Source organism: Lissotriton vulgaris, chromosome 9, assembly GCF_964263255.1.
Source record: "Lissotriton vulgaris chromosome 9, aLisVul1.2, whole genome shotgun sequence".
NCBI lineage: Eukaryota > Metazoa > Chordata > Amphibia > Caudata > Salamandridae > Lissotriton > Lissotriton vulgaris.
In genome coordinates this window covers 694,994,132-695,014,004 of record NC_141697.1, presented here as the reverse complement: position 1 = coordinate 695,014,004, position 19,873 = coordinate 694,994,132, and the positions used below count along the sequence as shown (strand labels likewise).

Below are 19,873 nucleotides of genomic sequence, written 5' to 3'. Positions count from 1 at the left end.
TTTAAATAGGGGTTAAGTAGAGGTGCCAGTTTTTTGTATTCCTTGGCTGGCCAAGGGTCGTTAGGGGAGCCTGATTTACATTTAAGGAGCTCGATCATAGAATCTGCTTCCAATATTACCGCGAATTCAGTCAGAGAGAGTGGCGATGGTATGAGAGGAGTAGATCGCTCGTCGTCTCCTTCTGTATTAGAAGGGGGAAAGGATGTTTGGATGTTTTCAATTTTGTCCTCAAAAAATTGAGAAAGCTTGTTGCATAATGCCTGTGAGGCGGGCTGGGATCTGGTCAAAGCAGCGGGGTCTGTGAAGGATCTAACAATGTTGAAGATCTCCCTGGCTCCATTGCTGGCGAGTTTTATTCTAGAGACTTATCTAGTGCCTTTGACACTGTATGTAGGGGTAAGCTGTGGCAAATGATGGAGACCATGGGGTTTGAGGAACCGCTGGTCACCCTGCTTCGTAGACTCCATGCTGCAACATCATTGCAAGTTAGATCCGGCCTAGGTGATGAAAAGACAAAATCTATTCCATCTACTGAAGGTGTCCACCAGGGATGCATCTTGGCCCCTTTTTATTCCTGGTATATACTAATGGTCTGGAAAGCTTTTTGTTGGACAGTGGTGTCGACTCTCCCCAGGCTAATGGTAAACGGATACCGATGCTGTCATATGCAGAAGACACGGTTTTAATGACCCTCACCGCCAATGGCATGCAGACTTGTCTAAATGCCTTTGAAGTCTTCATGGAAGGTTTAGACCTCAAGGTCAATTTTGCTAAGTCTTTTGCCATGGCCTTCGGTCCGAAAGGGGTAAAATCTCGCAGGTACATGGTGAAGAACTCATTTATTGCGAAAGTTGACAATTTTCATTACCTGGGTAATTTATTTAATAAGAAAACTGAATTGGGACCCCTTAATCTCAGCCCGTGTACAAAAGGTTACACAATCGATCGAGGCCCTCTTTCGTTTTTCTAGCAAATTGGGTCAAAGGCCGATTCTAGAATTGATAACTTTATACAAAGCTAAATGCCTTTCTGCTGCAACATTTGGGGCTGGAGTGTGGGGGACCCAAAACTGTGACAAGATGCAAGTCATGGAAAATAAATTTATAAAGCGTCTCCTATCTGTTCCATCTGGTACCTCAAATAGCTTTTGCCATGAGGAGGTGGGTATTGAGTATGTGAGCGACATCATTCATGTGTCTCCTTTGTTGTTATGGTCTAAAGTTTGGCAATCTGAAGAACTGAAATTGACAAAGGAAATCCTGCAAGACTGCCTTAAACTTGACCATTCTATGGAGATTCCATGGTTGTTATATGTTAGGGACACTTTCAATAAGATTGGGTTGGGTCATATGTTTCAAAATCCTGACATGGTTGGTAAGGATTCCAAGTTGAAAATTAAAAATGCCTATTATAATAGTTTAGGTATGTTGAGAAATAGTGAACGGGCGCTATATAAGAGGGGTAAGCTGAAGCAGCAGTTTTACCTATCAAATATCATGCACACGCAATGGCGTTCTTTTCTGACAAGGTGTCATCTTAGCTCACTACATTTTCTGTTTGCTTTTCCAAAACAAGGGGGGTGGTGTGAGAGGCTACCTCCTTGTCCTTGCAATAATAGGGTTTCACAAAGTACTCTGCACCTTATTATTTTATGTGCCTTGTATAAGGACCCAAGGAATCAGTTTATTAAGCCGGTCTTGTTAACCCTAGGATCCCGTTTTTATAAAGAGGGCTATGAACACTTATTGTCCTTGTCAACTCCAGTGATATGTAGTGCTGTACTCAGTTTCATCAGAGTGGCTCTCGTTATTTGAAATCGATGCTGAACAGAATTATGAGTGGTAATCCTCCGTAAAAGACCACTATGTGGATTTGTTACTGAAATGCATATGCACTTTATGGAATGTGTAAAAATGTGAACTGTCTGTTTTAAATGTATTGTAATCATAATATGGATTATGTACTGGTTCTTAAGATAACTTTATGTTTTTAAAAAAAAACTTTTATTGCTCTTTTTAAATCTGTGTACACTTTTATGATTCTATCCATGAATCGAAATAAAGTTATTTGACTTGACTTGACTTTGAATTGTTGTGTCCGATTTTGGAGAAATGAGGTGAACCAACTTAGTACTGCCCCAGAAAAACCCATTCTGTGTTTCAGGAGTTCTAACAGGTTCTCATGCTTGACCGTATCAAAGGCCGAGGAGAGGTCAAGTAGGATGAGTAAGCAGGATCCATTTTGATCGAGTATTTGCAGCGCATCGTCAATAATGTGTGTCATGGCTGATTCTGTGCTATGGCCTGCACGGAAACCTGAATGGTGTTTATTAAGAAGGTCAAAGTGATCAATATGCTTTGTTAGCTGTAGATGCACACATTTTTCAAGCAGCTTGGCTAAGGTAGATATATTGGAGATAGGGCGATAGTTGTTTAGATCCGTGGGGTCTGCTGTGGGCTTCTTTAGAATTGGTGATACCTGGACTACTTTGAGGGTATCTGGGATGCATCCTTGTTGAAGTGAGTTGTTTATGATCTTGGACCAGAGAGGTAGAAGCAGTGGAGTAAGGTCTTTGACTGTGTTTGCCAGAAGCGGATCAGAGAAGTGGTTGGCTGGGTTCAATGCACTGAGTATTTTGCCTATGGCATCTTCGGAGTAGGAGATAAATGATGACCAGTCTGCATCATTTTTTAGGTTAGGCTTTGATGTGAGTTGACCTGGCGCGGTTAGGGGAGCTGGTTGGGTTTGTGTATTCGGTATTGCGTATAAGGTTAGATCATTTATGAGGTCGTTCTTGATGGTATTGGTCTTCAAGATGAAGAAGGTGGAGAATTCTTCACAGTTTGGCTGCAGGCATTCCGTAACTTGTGGACAGTGAGGTGCCTCCTTGGATTGGGTTTTGATCAGTTTAAAGAGTTTTTTGGGACAATATCTTGCCAGGTCAAGTCGAAGGCTGAAAAAGTCGGCTTTGGTGCACTTGATCTTTTGGAAATATGCGTTTCTCTTTGTCCTGAGAATCTTGAGGTGGTTGGCGGATGGTATTGATCTCCAGGCACGTTCCGAAGTTCTGAGCGAGCACCTGTCCTCATTGAGTATACCATTGTACCAAGGTTTAGAATCTTTCATAGAGACTATTTTTAGTTGCAGAGGTGCTCGATGTCATGGTCGAGAGGTAGTGGTTGGTGAGATCATGTACTTTGGAAGATCCTGCGGGGGGCAACAGTAGGTTGTAACAGGAGAAAAGCAAGGTGTTGGGGTTGAGTTTTTTAGGTCTCTTTTCCACACTTTTGGTCTTGTTGATTGAGCTGAGTTCAGTTTCACTGTTTCCTTAATGGTGAAGGTGATGATGTGATGGTCTAACCAATCACAGGGTTGGATCGACTCTAGCTGAATGGAGTCTGTTTTAGAGAATAATAAGTCCAGAATCAAACCTTTGTCGTGTGTTGGGCTGTTGCAGAATTGTGTTAGGTCTAGATCAAATAGGAAATTCTTGAGACTGTTCACTGCTGTATCGTTAAGATCATCCCAGTGGAGATTGAAGTCTCCGAGGAATATTTGGGTGTTTTGTCGCCCTGTGTTTGAAGATACCATGTCCATGAAATGTTCGGTGAAGGCGAGGTTCTCGCCTGGTGGGTGATAGATGATGTGCAGAGAACAGACAGGTTTGCCCTTGCTAGTGATGTCAAGGCACATATATTCGCTTGACTCGAATGATGGGGAGATGGCTCTATTTACTGAGACTTTACTACGGTGTATGCAGGCGATGCCAACCCCCGACTTATCGGCTCTGTCTAGTCTGATGATGTTGTAATTGGGTGGAGCTAAGATGTCAATGATTGGTGTGAAGGATTCCTTTAGCCAGGTTTCAGTTAGCATTATCAGGTCTGGCTCATGTGTGAGGATGAGGTCAGCTATGTCCGCTGCATGCGGGTGTAGGTGGCTTCATGGGAGCGGGGTCATATGAGCTCACCAGGGAGAGTAAATTGCTCTCTGAAAGTGGATTAGTGCTTCTAATTAGTCTGGATGAGTTGCTGTAGGAGGGGACTGAGGACCAGTTGGGACAATAGAGATTCATGTTAGTTGTCAGTTGGTTCCTGGGCCAGCTAGTTTTGGGGTGTCTTGTTGCTCTAATACCCCATGGTTGTCTCGAGAAACGATCGTTGAGTGCTTGGAGTTCTTCTTTGATTTGACTCAAAGAAATCATGATCTCGTCAAGTCTGGAGTTTTGTGCAGGCGGGCGTGTGGTACATAGCTGTGTTGTGGGTGTGGATTTCAATGCATGCAGGGAGGTCTGGCCTGGTGTACAATTTATTGTATGTGTGAGTGTGGATGGGAGGGGTGCTGCGGGTGGGAGTGTGTGTGTTGGGTGGGCTGTGGGGGTGTCTACGAGTGGGGAATAGGTCTGTGTTATAGGTGTAGATGTAGGCACTGGGGACTGGCTTGGTGTGTGGTTTGGGGCCACTGTATGTGGGGAAGATAGTGGTGTTGCAGGTGTGAATGTGTGTGTTAGGTGGGCTGTGTGGGAGGAAGGTTGGGATGAGGATGGGCCACTTGAATTGGGTGGTTCACAACAGGATGTTTTGTTGTAGGTGTTGTAATGGTTAATAGGAGGAAATGAACGGTTTGTCTGCATCGTGCTGACCAGGACCACAAGTTCCAGCGTCCTTGGGGCCAAGGAGGAAGCCCTTGCAATTTTTACCCACCTGGAGCTGTTAAGCACTATATAGCGTGTTTTCTGCTCCTGCAGCAAGGGAGGCACACGGGCCGGGCCAAGAACAGGCCTGGCCTCACCCGTCAGCACCCAGAGGAGGCCGGGCCAGGCTACACCTGATGGTTTTGCTTTTGGAGATCCAAGTGTGAGTCTATCTTGACCCAGGGGTGCTTGGCACTTGGAAAAGGCTCATGTGACATTTTTGTCCCTTTTTTGCATACCCTTAATCTAATGGTTTTGGCATTTTAAAGGACATGGGCGAGCACTACTTGAATGTGGATAGGGACAAAGGGAAGGAGACTGTTAACAAACCTTCCAGCGGGAATACATTAAACCCCTATTTGGGCCGAATGATGGGGGGCTGTTGCAAAATAAATTGACCTTGTAGAGCCACGACTATCTTTGGATGGGGGTAGGCCCTCACCCTTCTGTGTTCACCCAGTCAAGTATCGCGCAGGGTAGTGATTGCCGGGTTTAGCCATAACATCCAGCCTGCAATCGCCCTCGATGAGGCCCCAATAAACAAAAGTGGAACAGACGCTCTAAATGGTAGTGCTAATGCCCCCACATCAAAAAGAAAGTGCAAAAACAAGTGACCTGCTGGTGGGAGGCTTCCTACTCGAACCTTAAGGTGGCAGGATTTAACTGGGGGCAACGAAGTGACTAGTGATGTGGCACCAATATACTGCGATGATATTGTCAAAACATTTAAATTGCCCTTTTTGTGGATAAATTGCAAAGTTTGGAGACAGTTGCTTCAACTTTATTGAAGAAATGAGTGATTGGCAAAGGTCTTTCTTCCATTAACAAAGCTCAAATAGCTGCCCCAGGTTAACAACATTATAGATGTGGAGCAAAACTTGCATATAGATACTGCCCATTTACCTCCTTGCTCTACCTCAAAAGATACCAATGTAATGGTGTGACCCCATTTACCCGATGGAAACAAAATAACAACAACAATGTGGGTAGGGTGGAAAAAAGGAGGAATAGGGGAGTCAAGTGAGAGAATACAGGCATTGTCCAGGAAGGTAACATCCTGAATCTACCGCTGGCAACCTGTCAATTCGTAGCTATAATGTTAGGGTTCCCCGAACTAACTGCTAACATCAAGGAGACTACCTCCCAGTTACAAAACAAAGTCTGCCATTGGCTGTACAATAATACCAACTTCAATATCACGGAGTTTAGCAACATACTATTTGTTAGGAGGGTTGGGTGGATGGGTCTTCCTAGTAATTACCTGAGAGGGGACTATGTGGTGATTAACTGCAGATAATCTGCACTAGCAAGGCGATTGCTCCAGAGTTTCAACACGCAGCACCCATTGGAAGAGGGTATAGGTATTGTGCCGTTAGGGTTTTTCTACAGGCACCTGCATTACAGTTTCAGGTAAATACCCAATTTGGTCTTAAGAACCTTAGAGAAGCCGTCTATCCCTACCCGTAATAGCTTCCTTCCATTGACAAGTTAGGATAACAATGATGGACTTCTTGACCCTCGCCATACCATATCACTGAAGAACAACCCATGTTGGCATATCCAACTACATCTAATGGGAGATTAAATCAGTGTCCCGTATTAAGAATTGTTAGCTGGATCATAGCAGGTATTATAACTAAAATAATGGACCACAAATGGCTTGATTAGATAACACAGTGTGATGTGATAATGGCACAGGAAACCTGAGTGCAGGAATCGATCTATTTGGATGGGCTTGAGTGTTCCGCATATCCAATTTATTTAAAGTTATAGCTGTAACTGTGAAACATAGATGAATTCAGGTTTTGTGGGTAGTGGTGTCCAGCAATTACAATTTTTACTTAGTAAATTTCTGTAATCCGTGTACGATCTTGGTTGTCAAATTGAGTTTCTATTTGAGGTATCGTCCGTTCTTGAGGCTAGATCCCTTTCTAAACTGAAATGTTTCAATGTGGTGTTGGGAGGGGATTATAATGCCAAGGTGGGCCGGAACTTTAGTGATTCTGACCTCTTTGCGAGAGGCAATACCTCTGTTTGCCCACCAGCAGCTGATGAAAGGGATAGGAGACTGAATAATGCCCTCGGTCAGACCAATCTTCTTAATGTGGGAACTATTGTGGGGCAGCAATTTGACCTAAAACAAACTTTTATGGGATGGGGTAAAGTGTCAGTTATTGACTATGTATTCATCTCAAGGTCCTTGGAAAAAAGTAAAACTGTACAAGTGGGGGAGTCTTGGACACCTGCTGTAGTAGCCACAACCCCATTGTAGTTGATATGCTAATACCTACAGATGAAAGGTGCAAAACTAATCCTGGTTTAACTTGCTTGACCACGAAAGATAAAGGGCTTAGAAATAAATGGTGCAGTATCTCGATTCCTGACCTGTTTAACTCTCATAGTGGTGCTAATCTGAGTCTGCTCATGGAATCATTGTTTTTAGTAGATTTCCCTCCAGTTGGGGTTTTGGAGGTGGTTCAATCACTAAATCACTCTGCTGAACAGATTATGCATTGTCTTTCTAGCACTAGAATGCCAGTAAAAACTGTGTGGTTTGATGACAGATGTACAGCTGTAACGCTGTGATTAAGAGAGGTGCTAAATACACGACCAAGGATTCAAGAGGATATCTCCCTTGCTAGAGCATCCTGCAGACTAACCATTAGGGAGAGAAAACAAGCTATGAAAGAGGAGGCATGGGACTGATTGATGCGCACCTGTAACTCAGGTGATGCTAAAGGATTTTTAGAGACAGTCAAAGGGAGATAAATGTCTTCAGGCACGCTTGATGACATAGGTACAAATATAGATTCACACACTATCCCAAGGAAACAATGTGTGAATCACCCCCCTGAGTCACTGCCTTACACTATCATCTTAACTGGCGTGGCTCCCCTTGGCGATGGTAAGAGAGAAACACATAAGGATCTTTACAACAAGGTAACGTTCTGGCTGAATAAAAATCGCCCACTCCCTCCAAACTCGAATCCCGAAATCCTTAATGTTAGGAGGGTGGATTGGGTAGGCTACAGCAAAAAAGATCTTGAGGGGGATTGTGTGGTAATCAGTTTTAGAGAGCCATGGGTTGCTGAATTCATTAGTAGGGAACCAAGATATGGAAGAGTTGGGGATGTGCAGACTCTATCGTTGCATTATTTTTATCCCGCTTTACACACAAACAGAGCCCAAACACCGTTCCATTATTCCAGAAGGGATAGACCAAGAGGAAGATTTCATTTTGATACACCAATCTACCCAATGTTTCAACCCCACCTCTCGAACCGGTTTGCCCCCCTTTCCGGACTGGAAGGTGTGGACTGACTTGACAATGTACTTCTGGTGTCTGGGACGACTGGACCTGTAGTGAATTGCTCCTCCAATAACCCTATATCTACTAAGGAAGAGGTTGTTCCAGGGCCCAGCGAAATCACCCAGGGGGGGGAAGGAAGGGATAAACCCACAAATTACATCCCTAGACCTTTGATCTCTGGGGAGATTGTGGACCCAGCTGTTAATCTGCCACAGAAATCTACACACACCCTCACTGTCTTGTCATGGAATATAGCGGGGCTAAAGGGGAAAATGTCAGAGGGTGACTGGGGTTCTTACGTGGATTCTCACGATGTAATCATATTACAGGAAAGTTGGTCAACTGACGCCATTTACCTGGTTGGTTATCTCAATTATTACAAACCAGCCTGTAAAGGCTCTAAAGGTCGCCCATCTGGAGGCCTGGTTATTTGGATCAGACAATCCTTGGCGTTTAAAATCACAGAGCTTCACATTCCAAGCAATGACATATTAGCCTTGAAGCTAACCTGTAAAAATAACCATGACATTTTCCTGATTAATATTTATGCAAGGGGGCGACCTGGTGGGAAGCCAGTGAGAGCTGTAGATGATTTAGATTCCCTACTGAATAACATTGGCAGAGATAAATGTGTTATGGTGGCAGGGGATTTTAATTGTTCATTTGAACCGTTTCCCAATCTGGATAATGGGGGATATGGGGAAGTCGATCAAATTTGGAATATTCCCCTTTTATCTATCCCACCTGTTAAAAAAGTAAAAGAGGCTGCGATGCAATGGTTAGGTCTTTGTCTTGAATGGGATCTACGAGCAGCGAATGGAAGGACAAAATCAGATTTGATGGGAAAGGTTACATTTGACAATTCCCTCCATTCTAGCCGTATTGATTATTTCCTAATAAGGTTAGAGTTTTGGAATCTACTGGAGGATATGGAAGTAGTCACAAGACCAGAAAGTGATCACAATCCTCTGGTTATAAAACTATTAATGAATGGGGGCTTTCTTATGGACACTGTTACCAATCTTGTCACTGCCGAGGCTGTTCTTACGAACAACTGTAGAAGGGTACGTTGGGCTAGGTTCTTAGATAATCCCACCACTATTGATAAGGTTACAGTTGAGGTTTTAGCAGCTACAAATTTGATGGTGCCCATATTAAACGAAGGCACATCATTGGATCAAATAGGGATGATCCATGAGTCTCTTTTTAACAAAATAAAAACTTTCTTTATTGAACCTATAAAAGGAAGAAAAATTGGCCCAGCTCAAACCGGGGCTAAATGGTATAACAAAACATGCTGCCTTGCTCATAGCTCCCTAATAGCTGCTATTAAATCCAAGTCAGCCACTGATATAAAACTAGAAAGGGTTAACTACAAGAAGGTGCTTAAAGAGGCAAAAGCTAACTGGGATGAACAGCGCTGGTTAGAATTATACCTTGCAAGTACTTCTACTAACCAACAAAAATTCTGGGAGGTTGTTAAATGGGGAGGGACGGAGGACCGGCAAGTTCCTGTCAACCATGTCCCTGTAGAGCAATGGGTCAAGCATTACGCGGCACAGTTTAGTAACACGGAACGGATCTCCCTTATTACTAGGGAAGATACCAGTGTACTGACTGTGGTGCCCCCACTTGACCAGATTGTTTTTACCGAAAAGGAAGCCACTATAGCCTTAAAACAAGTGCAGAATGGTAAAGCCCCTGGTATGGACTGTGTCCCTGCGGACGTTTTTAAGTTTGCCCAAGCACACTGGGTCCCTTATATAACCATCTTAGCGAATGCTATAGCCAGAGGGGCTAGGATACCAAACTCGTGGAAAGGGGCTGAGATTCTACCCGTGTTTAAAAAAGGGGATAGAACTGATGCGGGAAACTATCGACCCATCAGCCTCATCGATGCCCTTCAAAAGGTAATTGCCAGAATGCTGTTAGGAAAAATTCAGTCATGGATGACAGAAGTCGACATCCTGTCTCCATTGCAGGCTGGTTTCAGGGCAAATATTAGCACAGTTGACCAGATACTTAGATTTGTCATGATCTACTGGAAAACTGTGTCTTTGAGAGGAGGCACTATATTCGCAGCAATTGTGGATCTCAAATCTGCGTTTGATTTGGTCCCCAGAGGAAAGATGTGGGCAGCTCTGAGAAGGATGGGTGTTCCAACCGCACTCCTAGAACTGACCATCAGGATGCATGAGGGAAACTTCGCTAGAGTTAGATGGGGTCGCCAGGGTCAGGTTACAGATACCTTCCCCGTGACCCGGAGAGTGAGACAGGGCTGTGTCCTGGCCCCCACCCTATTCATACTTTTTATCAACCAGGTGGTTAAGTTCCTCTCAGTTACCCCCACTGATGCACCATCACTGGGTGGGACCAAATTTCCCCTTTTAATCTTCGCTGACGACACCCTAATACTGGCTAAAACTCAGAAGGGCCTTCAGGTGGCCATCAACAAATTTGTGGACTTCTGTAATGAAAATGACCTTGAAATTAATATTCCTAAAACCAAGTTCATGGTTCTGACAAAAAATAAACCACTGAGGGGCCATGTAACGATGAATGGGTCTAGTCTAGAACAGGTTGAAGTCATGACATACCTTGGTGTAACAATGGACTATAGGTTACACTGGAAGGAGCAAATAGCGGCGCTCAGCTTGAAATTTGCTCGTTTGTCCGATTGTTTAGTGAAGGAGCAACGGTGTTCTTTGACCAAAAGAGTTTTACCTGCGCTTAAAATTTATAGCGCCAAAATTAGCTCAGCCATACTGTACGGGGCCGACATATGTGTGTAGATCTGGCTGTCCTGGACAGGATCCAGAATAAATTCTTTCGGAATTTAGTTAGTCTTCCTCCCTCAACGCCTGTACTACCACTCATGATGGACATGGGCTTTTATTCTATTAAACATCAAGCCCATTATAGGATGGTGGCGTTATGGAGACGCATATGGTCTACCCCGGAACTTGCCATGTTTGCCCAGGAAATACAGGATGTAAGAGCGCAACAGGGGGCAGTTGAAATACCGTGGTTTAAGCTAATCAAGAATACTCTTAGTGGAATGGGCCTTCCTTTGCTCTGGTCCGAGCCGGGCTCTCATATCTTTCCCTCAAAGAAAGATTTTAAACTTCTCTTTTGGTCCATGGTAAAAGAAGAACACGTTGCTCTTTCGGAGAAACCTAACCTGACAGGCCTGTTTTTGCTCCATAAAGTAGTCCCACACACAGAGACATATTGGGATGTAATCCTTAAAAGTTTAGACAGGAAACTATACCATCAGTTTCGCATAGGTACACTGGCATTAAGGGCTTTTACTAGTGGTTGGCAGAAGTCGGAGTCCACTTCTTGTCCCTGTTGTACCGAAAGTAAAGAAACAATAGGTCATTTTCTATTTGTATGTACTGCTTATCACGAGCCACGCCATAAGTGGCTGAAGCCAATATGTAATAGATTAAACACCCGGGTGAGCAGAGATGCATTGTCCATCCTGAGATTTAACACATCTGAATGGTTAACCATAGGACTGGCTATATTCCTTGGGTGGGCCTGGTTAATCAGAACTAGGTATATTCGTAGCACTTTGACCTGAAAAATTTAAACAGTTTGTTGCTTACTATATTTCGGGCAGTATTGATGAATTGTCTTTTTTATACTCAAATGTTTTAAAAACTTTTATAGACGTCTTTCTATGCATATTTAATTGAGTTTTGTAAAACAAATTTTCCCTTGTCTGTTTAAAAACGTTCATGATTTTTGTCATATGGTTTGTATTACTATGTATGTTTGTATGTATGTCTTTTATGAAGAAAATTCGAAATAAAGACGTTAAAAACTGAAACTGACAAATATAACTCCAGAACAATGGGTGAAACACTTAACATTGATGTATTCAATGAGAGCAGGGAAGCCATTGGACTGTGCTGAGGAAGCACCTATGTTCCCACTAGATATCGCATTTGAGGTGGAGGAAGTAAGTTCTGCCATTCAACCAAGTCCTTCGAATTAGGCTCACATCCCTGATGGGGTCTGTATGGACCTTTATAAGGTGAATATCTCTTTTTGTGCCCCTCTGATAATGAATGTTTGTTATGCTGGTATAGAGGGCATTCCCAGGTCCTGGAAAGTTGCTACTATCGTACCTTTCTTTAAGAAACTAATGGGCATATTTACAAGGAACTAGCGCCAACACAGCATCATTTTCTTTGATGCACTGGTCCAATGTGTCAGTTTGTAGAGGCCTGTGTCCCATTATTCTTGTGCCAGGCATAATGTATGCAGGGTAGGGTTTCCCACATTGAAACCCATGTAGAACTGACGCGGCGAAATGTACAACTTTTTACTGCTTCTCTCTAAGACTGGACTACGTCAATATCCCGACGTCTCTCAAACCAGGCCTAAGGATCGATGCAGGGCTTTTAACATGGTTCTTGGCTCTGTGTTCTGACGCATTGCTGGAGTTATGTCAGTCTTACGACCAACTCCAGGAAGGCGTCATTTTAGTGATTATATATGCGTCAGAATATCTGACGCAACCATGAATCCTTACGCCATGGAGCCCTGTATTGTAAACACAGTGCATCCATGGCATTGTTATGGCATTTGCGACAGGCGCTAGACATCTGACGCATCGACACTGATGCATCAGTTCTTGTAAATACACCCCTAAATAGGCAGGACCCAAGCTGTTATAGACCTGTTTCTTATTAAATTCGATAATCAAAGTGGCGTCTCAAATCATTTTGAACAGAATAGATGATTGGGCCTAATTTAATAATATCCTTATTACCATCCAGTATGGATTCATAGAGGGTAGGAGTACACTGGAGCAGTGTTTACACCTCAACCTGTTGATAGGGAAATAAGTAGCAGTCAAAAAAGGATCCATCTACCTAGAGGTGATAGACCTGAGTAGTGCCTTTGACCGGGTTAATCAATCAAAGATGTGGATCCTACTGTTTGACCTAGGAATGCCCCAAGGTTTGAATGGCTTCCTATGTGTCCTTTACAGACATATTGCGGCTTCTGTTAGGTATGGACAGGATGGAGAATGTAAAGAATGTTCTAGCCTCCCTCGAGGAGTCAGGCAGGGATGTGCCCTGGTGCCTCTTTTATTTTTATTAGATATATATGGCTTGAACAATTTCTTGGCAATAAATTGGAAAGACATGCCTAAGGTTAAAACCTCTTTTGTCCCATCTCTGCTATATGCAGATGATGCAGTATTGCTCTCTCGTACCTCGAACAGTCTTAGGGGTTTAGTTGACCTGTTTGTTAAATGGATGAGATTGATCTTGATACTAATATTGCAAAAATACATTACATGGTTTGAGGGAGGCACTCCTCCAAAATGAGTCCAGTAACCATCAAAGGGAAGGTCATTTCAAGGGTGAGTGCATTAGCCGACTTTGGCATCACCTTTGACCAACAAAATAAGTGGACCACTTGTCTGGCCCACAGAAGTCAGCATTTTAACCAAGCATGTGGTGCCCTTTTTAGGTTCTCGTCAATGACAGGTAGCAAATCAATTCCTCCAAATTTACAGAATTAAATTCCTACTGGTTGTCACATATGGTGCTGCCATTTGGGGGTATTGTTACTGCATGAGAATACAACAGGAGGAGATTCTATTTTGTAGTGAAATTGCTTGGATTGGGTCCTGCTAACCCAAGTTCTTTTGTACACGAAGAGCTGCACCAGGTGTATGATGAACATTATGTAAAAATAGCCCCATTGTGTTTGTGGGTAACAGTTTGGAGTGGGGAATACACAGCCTTTAAAAGGAAAGTGATCCAAGATTGTCTGGATTGTGACTATAGTTATAAAATCATGTGGCTGACCTATATTAAAAATGTACTTGCATCGTTGGAATGCCCAGACTGTATTATGCTCCTTAGTTGATCAATAAAAGTTGTGGACAGAAGCTTTAAAGAGCTGTTTTTAAGGCAGACTGTGTACAGGAGGAAAGATGTGGTTCTAGAAAAGCCAATTATGAGAGCTTGTAAACTTTTTCAAATCAATATTGGCCTTGAGCCTTATCTCTCCATAGTCAGACATCCACGGGAGAAATCCTTGCTTACCAAATTTCGACTGGTTGGGATACAGTATAGGCTATGTTTTCCATCTGGATAATATGATCCCAATTCTATACTAAATTGCCTCTGTGATGGTAGATTGCTACAGACTCTGGAACAGTAAATTTTATTTTGTAAACTGTGTGAATTTTCTTGAAGAAGGTACTTGTTGCCTATTTTGAGATCGAGTTTTTTTTTATCAGTTTAGACCAGCCTTTCACTATAGCCAGTTGCTTGCTTATCCTCCTGTTACGTCTTACTTGTAAAACTCTTTACACTTGAATATATGAATTATGTTTTATTAAGTTCAATACTGTTAATAAAAGTGGCATGAATTTACATACTATATGCCTCTTCTTGACTCTGTTTTGTTTTAAGACATTTGTATCTATTTATTTATTATTTTTATTCGCTTTTTACTTTGATACATGTGTTTTATGGTTGGAGATTTTATTCTGTATCCTGTACTTTTCTGATTATTGATTAATAATCAAATAAAAATATTCCAACAACAAGGTTGTTTTGTGTTTGTAGCCATAGCTCTTTACCAGTATGTACATCGCATATGAAGGATTGGTGTTTGCATTGCATGGCTTGAGGTGTATGCATAGGGTAGTAGATTATAGTATTATGTACTATTACTGCAGTATTTTGCGAAACAAACAGATTGGGAATTGATCATGCATGGGTAGGGTGCTAGCAGTTTTATTTTCAGACAAATGTTTGCTCACGTTTCCTCAATGTGGCATGATTTTTTAAGGAAAATGAAACAGGAATTCATGCTGCAGAAAAGGTAGGAAAAGTGTGAACATTGAAACGCTTGCAAAGCTGTTATCAAAAGGCTGTGCAGCTGTGTAACTATCATGTCAATGTGGTCAGATTTCATAATAAGTAACCCTGGGCATAGCACTATCCTACGCTCGCGTATTTTGCAAAGTTTGCGCTATTTTGCGCTACGCAAACTGCACGTAGCACAGTGCAAACACGCGTAGCGTAGTGCAGCGGTCATTTTTTGCTTACTCGCAGTCCTCAACGTCAAATTGGCGACAGCGAGCAAGCAAAATGACATCCCGGCGAAACTTTTTCCTCGTTCGCGATCAGCAACATCAAGTTGCCGATCACGAGCATGGAAAATAAACCTCCCGCCGAGATTCTCAACGCGGGGAGGTCAGGTTTCTCATTGCGAGTGGTCGCGTATGCTTGCGACCACTCGCAATGAGAACCTACCAGTCCGCGCTGAGAAAGCTGTTTCTCAAGATAAAATCTACTCGAGTGGCAGAAAACGACAGCTTGCACTGTGCAAGATGCCGTTTTCAATGATTGCATGGTGCCGGATTCTTGTCCGCACTGTGCAGTCATGGAAAATGGCATCTTGCACAGTGCGAACAGGGTAGTACGCAGTTCGCGAAGTGCTACGCGTTACTCGCCTAGTGCTACCCGTAGCTCGCTTGGTGCAAAGTGCACTTTACGTAGCTTTGCGTAGCGCTACTTCGCGAACTACACCCAGCCCTAATAATAAGTTCATATGTATATAACTGACAAACACTGAAGAGCTGTTTGTGGGAGGCAGCCTAGGCAGCACTTGTGCAAGCTAGCCAATAGTGGGTAAAAAGTGCTCTTATGATGTGAAATTTTAGAGCCTGTGTGCTGATGGCCAGAGGGAGGCTTAAGTAGAAAAGAGTCTTCTTGAGCTTTGATGCCTTTTTCAATTCTAGAATGAAGTTGTTTTGTTGAGCTGGTTACACATGCAAGATGACAGATAAAATTCTGTGTGTTCATTTTTTCAGACCAGGCTCCGTGCGCCAATGCCTTGAAGAAGGTGGAGACTCTGATCTGTACCGGCATCTCCAGAGGGCATCTCAGCCGTGACTACATTCTGAAGGGACACAGAGACCTTGGGAACACAATCTGTCCAGGAGATACTTTGTACAAGCTGATCCAGACATGGCCGCACTTCCAAGCCTGAGAATGCGAAACGGCTGGCATATTTCAATATTTCATTTTAGATTGACAAAAAGTATTTATTTTCCATCTTGGTAATTTAAGGAAATTGTAACTCTGAAAGGTTTTGCTTTTCAATAACTTTTTTTGTCTGAGAACTAGAAAAACTAAAGCACTTTGAATGAGAAAAATCGACTACCCCCAGTTCTGCACCCAAAATCTCCCCTTTTCCCTTTCTGCTCATGTGTCCTTGCCTACTATTGTTATATCCAATATGTATGTGACATCAGCAACAGCAGCCAATGTACGATGGCTGGTAGTAATATTGAACTACTTCGCGGACACCCATCCAAATGCCATGATCCTAACAAATGATGTCAAAAAACTTTTGAGGCCCTGGACAGGAGATGTTAACATATATGGAAATGACTAAAATGGGTTCAAGAGATGGGCTGGATTATCAAATAGAAACCCCTTAGCGCATATGCAAACTGGGTTGATAATATGAGGGAACAGCAGAGCCACAAGGCAGGGGTGCCATCTGTCAATGATACTATCGGTATGCGAGTTGAACTCTTACTTGTACACTACATAAGGGAACACATTATAAGGGCATAGCTACTTCAGGTATAACACACGTGGGCCCTTATTTATGAAACCTTTGACTTGTCCCTGCATCACCCAAGGCTATGCAAGGAATAGGCAAAAGCTTCAGTATTATTTACAAAGCCAGGGAAGGCCTGATTTGCATGGCTTTCTAAAGAAATGTAGCGCAAGGCAGCTGCTTACACTACATTATTTTACATTTCAACTTGGGAGGCGTCCCATGGATGGAGCACAGGTGTTCACATTCATCCACTCATGGATTTTGGCACATTCCAAAATTTATAAAGACTTATGAACCTGGTAATGCGTCAAAATGCTACGCCTTTACCTTTATTTCTCCTTTGTTAGTTACTCTTTCCACATGCTATATTTTGCAACACACAAGGAAAGAGGGAAATGCCCCTTCCTGCACAAAAACAATCCTGTCTTTAATGCAGACCCCCTTTCACTTTGGTCAAAGGATGCCTGCATTTTCTCAAAGATGCAAACAGTGCACCAGCACAAGATAAGAGCAGAAATACTCCATATCTTTGTAAATATGGTTAATTTCTGCTTGCTCCCTTTCACGTAACGCAGCGCAGCAACTTTGCTTGCTGTCCTGCGTTGCATGAAAATTTAGTAAATTGCTAGGCTTCCCTTTAGCCAACAATGTGCTGTTATATTTACAGGATAAGCAGACTGAAATAGAGGGGTGTAGGACAGCTTTTGAAAAGTTCAGAGAAATGTCTGGGATGAAATGGAATTAGAAAAATCTAGAGCATATTCCTTGAGGCAACTGTAGTAATTGTATATTCCTTTAAGGAATTCTGTGTAGAACTAATACTATGTAATAGAATGTTGTACATGTAATGAGTGTTATGTTCTCTACTGGTTTGAAGAATGTTATGATTCATTCTTCCAGCAGTTAGCCACTGAGGTGTATGCATTTTATGTACTCTTCTACTTTTATTAAATGTATTAATTGAATTTATTATCAATTGTGTTTTCTACACTTATTTAATTGGCAACGGAATTACCACAATTTTTGGCGACAGGCTGGGATCTCAAGAGCCTTGCTACAAGAATTTTGATCACTTGAGCGCGGATATTTCTGTGGATCGGCATCGGAAATATGGAAATGAGGTGGAAGCTTTGAAGAAGACGTTTCGCGGTACAGCAGGATGCCCCGTGAGAACCTGAAGCTGCCAGTGTGTCAGTGAGGTCAATCACAAGCATTTTCTTTCAAATGGTCGGAGTCTGTGCCACTGTATAACGTCTTGTCAAGGTGAGCCACTGAAATCGTTTTTTTTTTTTATACTCAGAAAAGTGAGACTGTCATCGTTTGCTCAAGCTGCATTTGCATGTCGAGAAGTTTAAAGTTATTCGAGCACCGCATGTACCGCAGTTGCACTTTCCGCGCTCCACTCTTTCAAACCCCGCATCCTGAGCATTCTCTGTCGAGTGCTAGAAGCTGGATGTTGTGACGTCTTGACGCTTATGACACTGTTTTCCTGACTCTACGTCCTTTGGTCAGCACACATCATCACGCTGGCAGGTCACGCACGGCAGCCATTTTTGTTTCCATGACAACAGTGATTACAGCCTTTTTCGTGCCGGATCAAGTGTTTTCTTTCGCAAAGGATGCATTTTTTTCTTATGAAGTGCTTGGCAATTGTGAGTAAATACCAGCGATCTCATCAGGATACCACAGTATTTTCTTTTTATCTTATTTTAAGACTACATTTCTTTGTTTAGCATGTGCATGCAGCACAAATTTCTTGACGTTTTTCATTTCAAATTTCTACACAGCACTATTAATTGAAGTTCCTGTGAAATTTCTTTTTTTTAGTGACTGTGCGTATTTTCTCCACCTGTATTTGCTGAGTAAACGCCTGATGATGCAGTGACTTTACAGACACATTTATTCTCTTCTGCTTGACTATTTCTTTACGTGACTTATTGTAACCTTTACCTCAGGACAACTTCATCTGATTTTGGGAATTTTACCCAGGAATTGTTTCTTGATCGTTTTAATTTTTTACATTTTTTTATTAAAAAGGATATGTCTACTGAAGTGAATTCCTCTAGGTCGAACACATCAGGAGATGTCAATTTATTGAATCTGCAGATCAACTCTCCGAAAGAATTTCTAGCAGTCCTTGGAGAGCCGGTTGGTCATGGCTGGACAGGAAAGATTATTTTCTTAATTATATAGCGATTTTAGAAGATGTTAATGGTGTATTTTCTCCGGAAAGAAAAAGGAGAATGCTTTTGTATTCCTTAGGTCCTGAAGGTTTGCCCATTTTTAATGAGTTGCATAAACATGAAAATGCTGAAGGGGATTTAGATGTATTTAAAGCAGCATTGTTGGATCTCCCGGTCGCCCCATCGTCTCAGGCATCTCGTCCATTCTGGAACCTCTGTCCAAATTTGCGGATGCCTTTCTCAGACCAATTGTGCAGGCCACTGACACATATCTGAAAGATACTAAGGCAGTACTCCAATTGCTGAAAGACCAGACATTTGACCCCAGCTCCCAGATGCTCCTCAGTCTCGATGTGGAGAGTCTCTATACTAGCCTCCCACACGAGGAGACCTTACAAATCATCGAGGAGGTCCTACACTCTAAAAACTGGGAATACCATACCCCACGGAATGTAGTGCTGGAATGTATTTCATTGGCCCTGACTAAAAATTTCTTTGAGTACGATGGCACCCTCTTCTGGCAAAAACATGGGACCAGTATGGGCAGTACTTTTGCCCCGAGCCTGGCGGGACTATATGTCCATCATCTTGAGTCTACCAAAATTCTACACCCAGACAACCCATACAGGACGAGGATACGTACCTGGCGGAGATATATAGATGACATCTTGGTTATCTGGGAAGGAGACATGGCCACGGTAACTGACTTTACTGTTTGGCTCAACAACCAGAATGCTTTCTTGAAATTTACCCACCAGGCATCCAACCAGAGCATGGTATTCCTGGATTTAAACATTTATCATGAAGCAGGGACCCTAAAAACTGAAACACATTTCAAATCAACAGCCAGGAACTGCCTCCTCAGATTTGACAGCTTTCATCCACGTCATCTGAGGGAGAACCTTCCTTATGGACAGTTCCTGCGCCTGCGGCGGAACTGCAGTGATATTGAAAAATATAAATCTCAGGCCAAGGACCTGAGTGTAAAACTAAGACAGAGGAAGTATCCAGAACCTGTGATCAGGAAAGCATCAAAAAGGGCCAGGAACAATAATCGTGAAGCCCTCCTAG

The 19,873-nt window shown here is 42.7% G+C and overlaps 1 protein-coding gene across 1 annotated transcript in view; it reads left to right on the top strand.

Moving 5' to 3' along the window:
• The window catches only part of LOC147692123 (peptidoglycan recognition protein 1-like), a 196,176-nt gene extending 178,588 nt beyond the window's left edge, over positions 1-17,588 (top strand). Inside the window, exon 4 of the mRNA XM_086938421.1 lies at positions 15,859-17,588. Within this exon, the coding sequence (XP_086794547.1) occupies positions 15,859-16,037 (179 nt within the window). The 3' untranslated portion in view covers positions 16,038-17,588. The remainder of the gene's footprint in view (positions 1-15,858) is intronic.
• Positions 17,589-19,873: the final 2,285 nt, after the last annotated feature.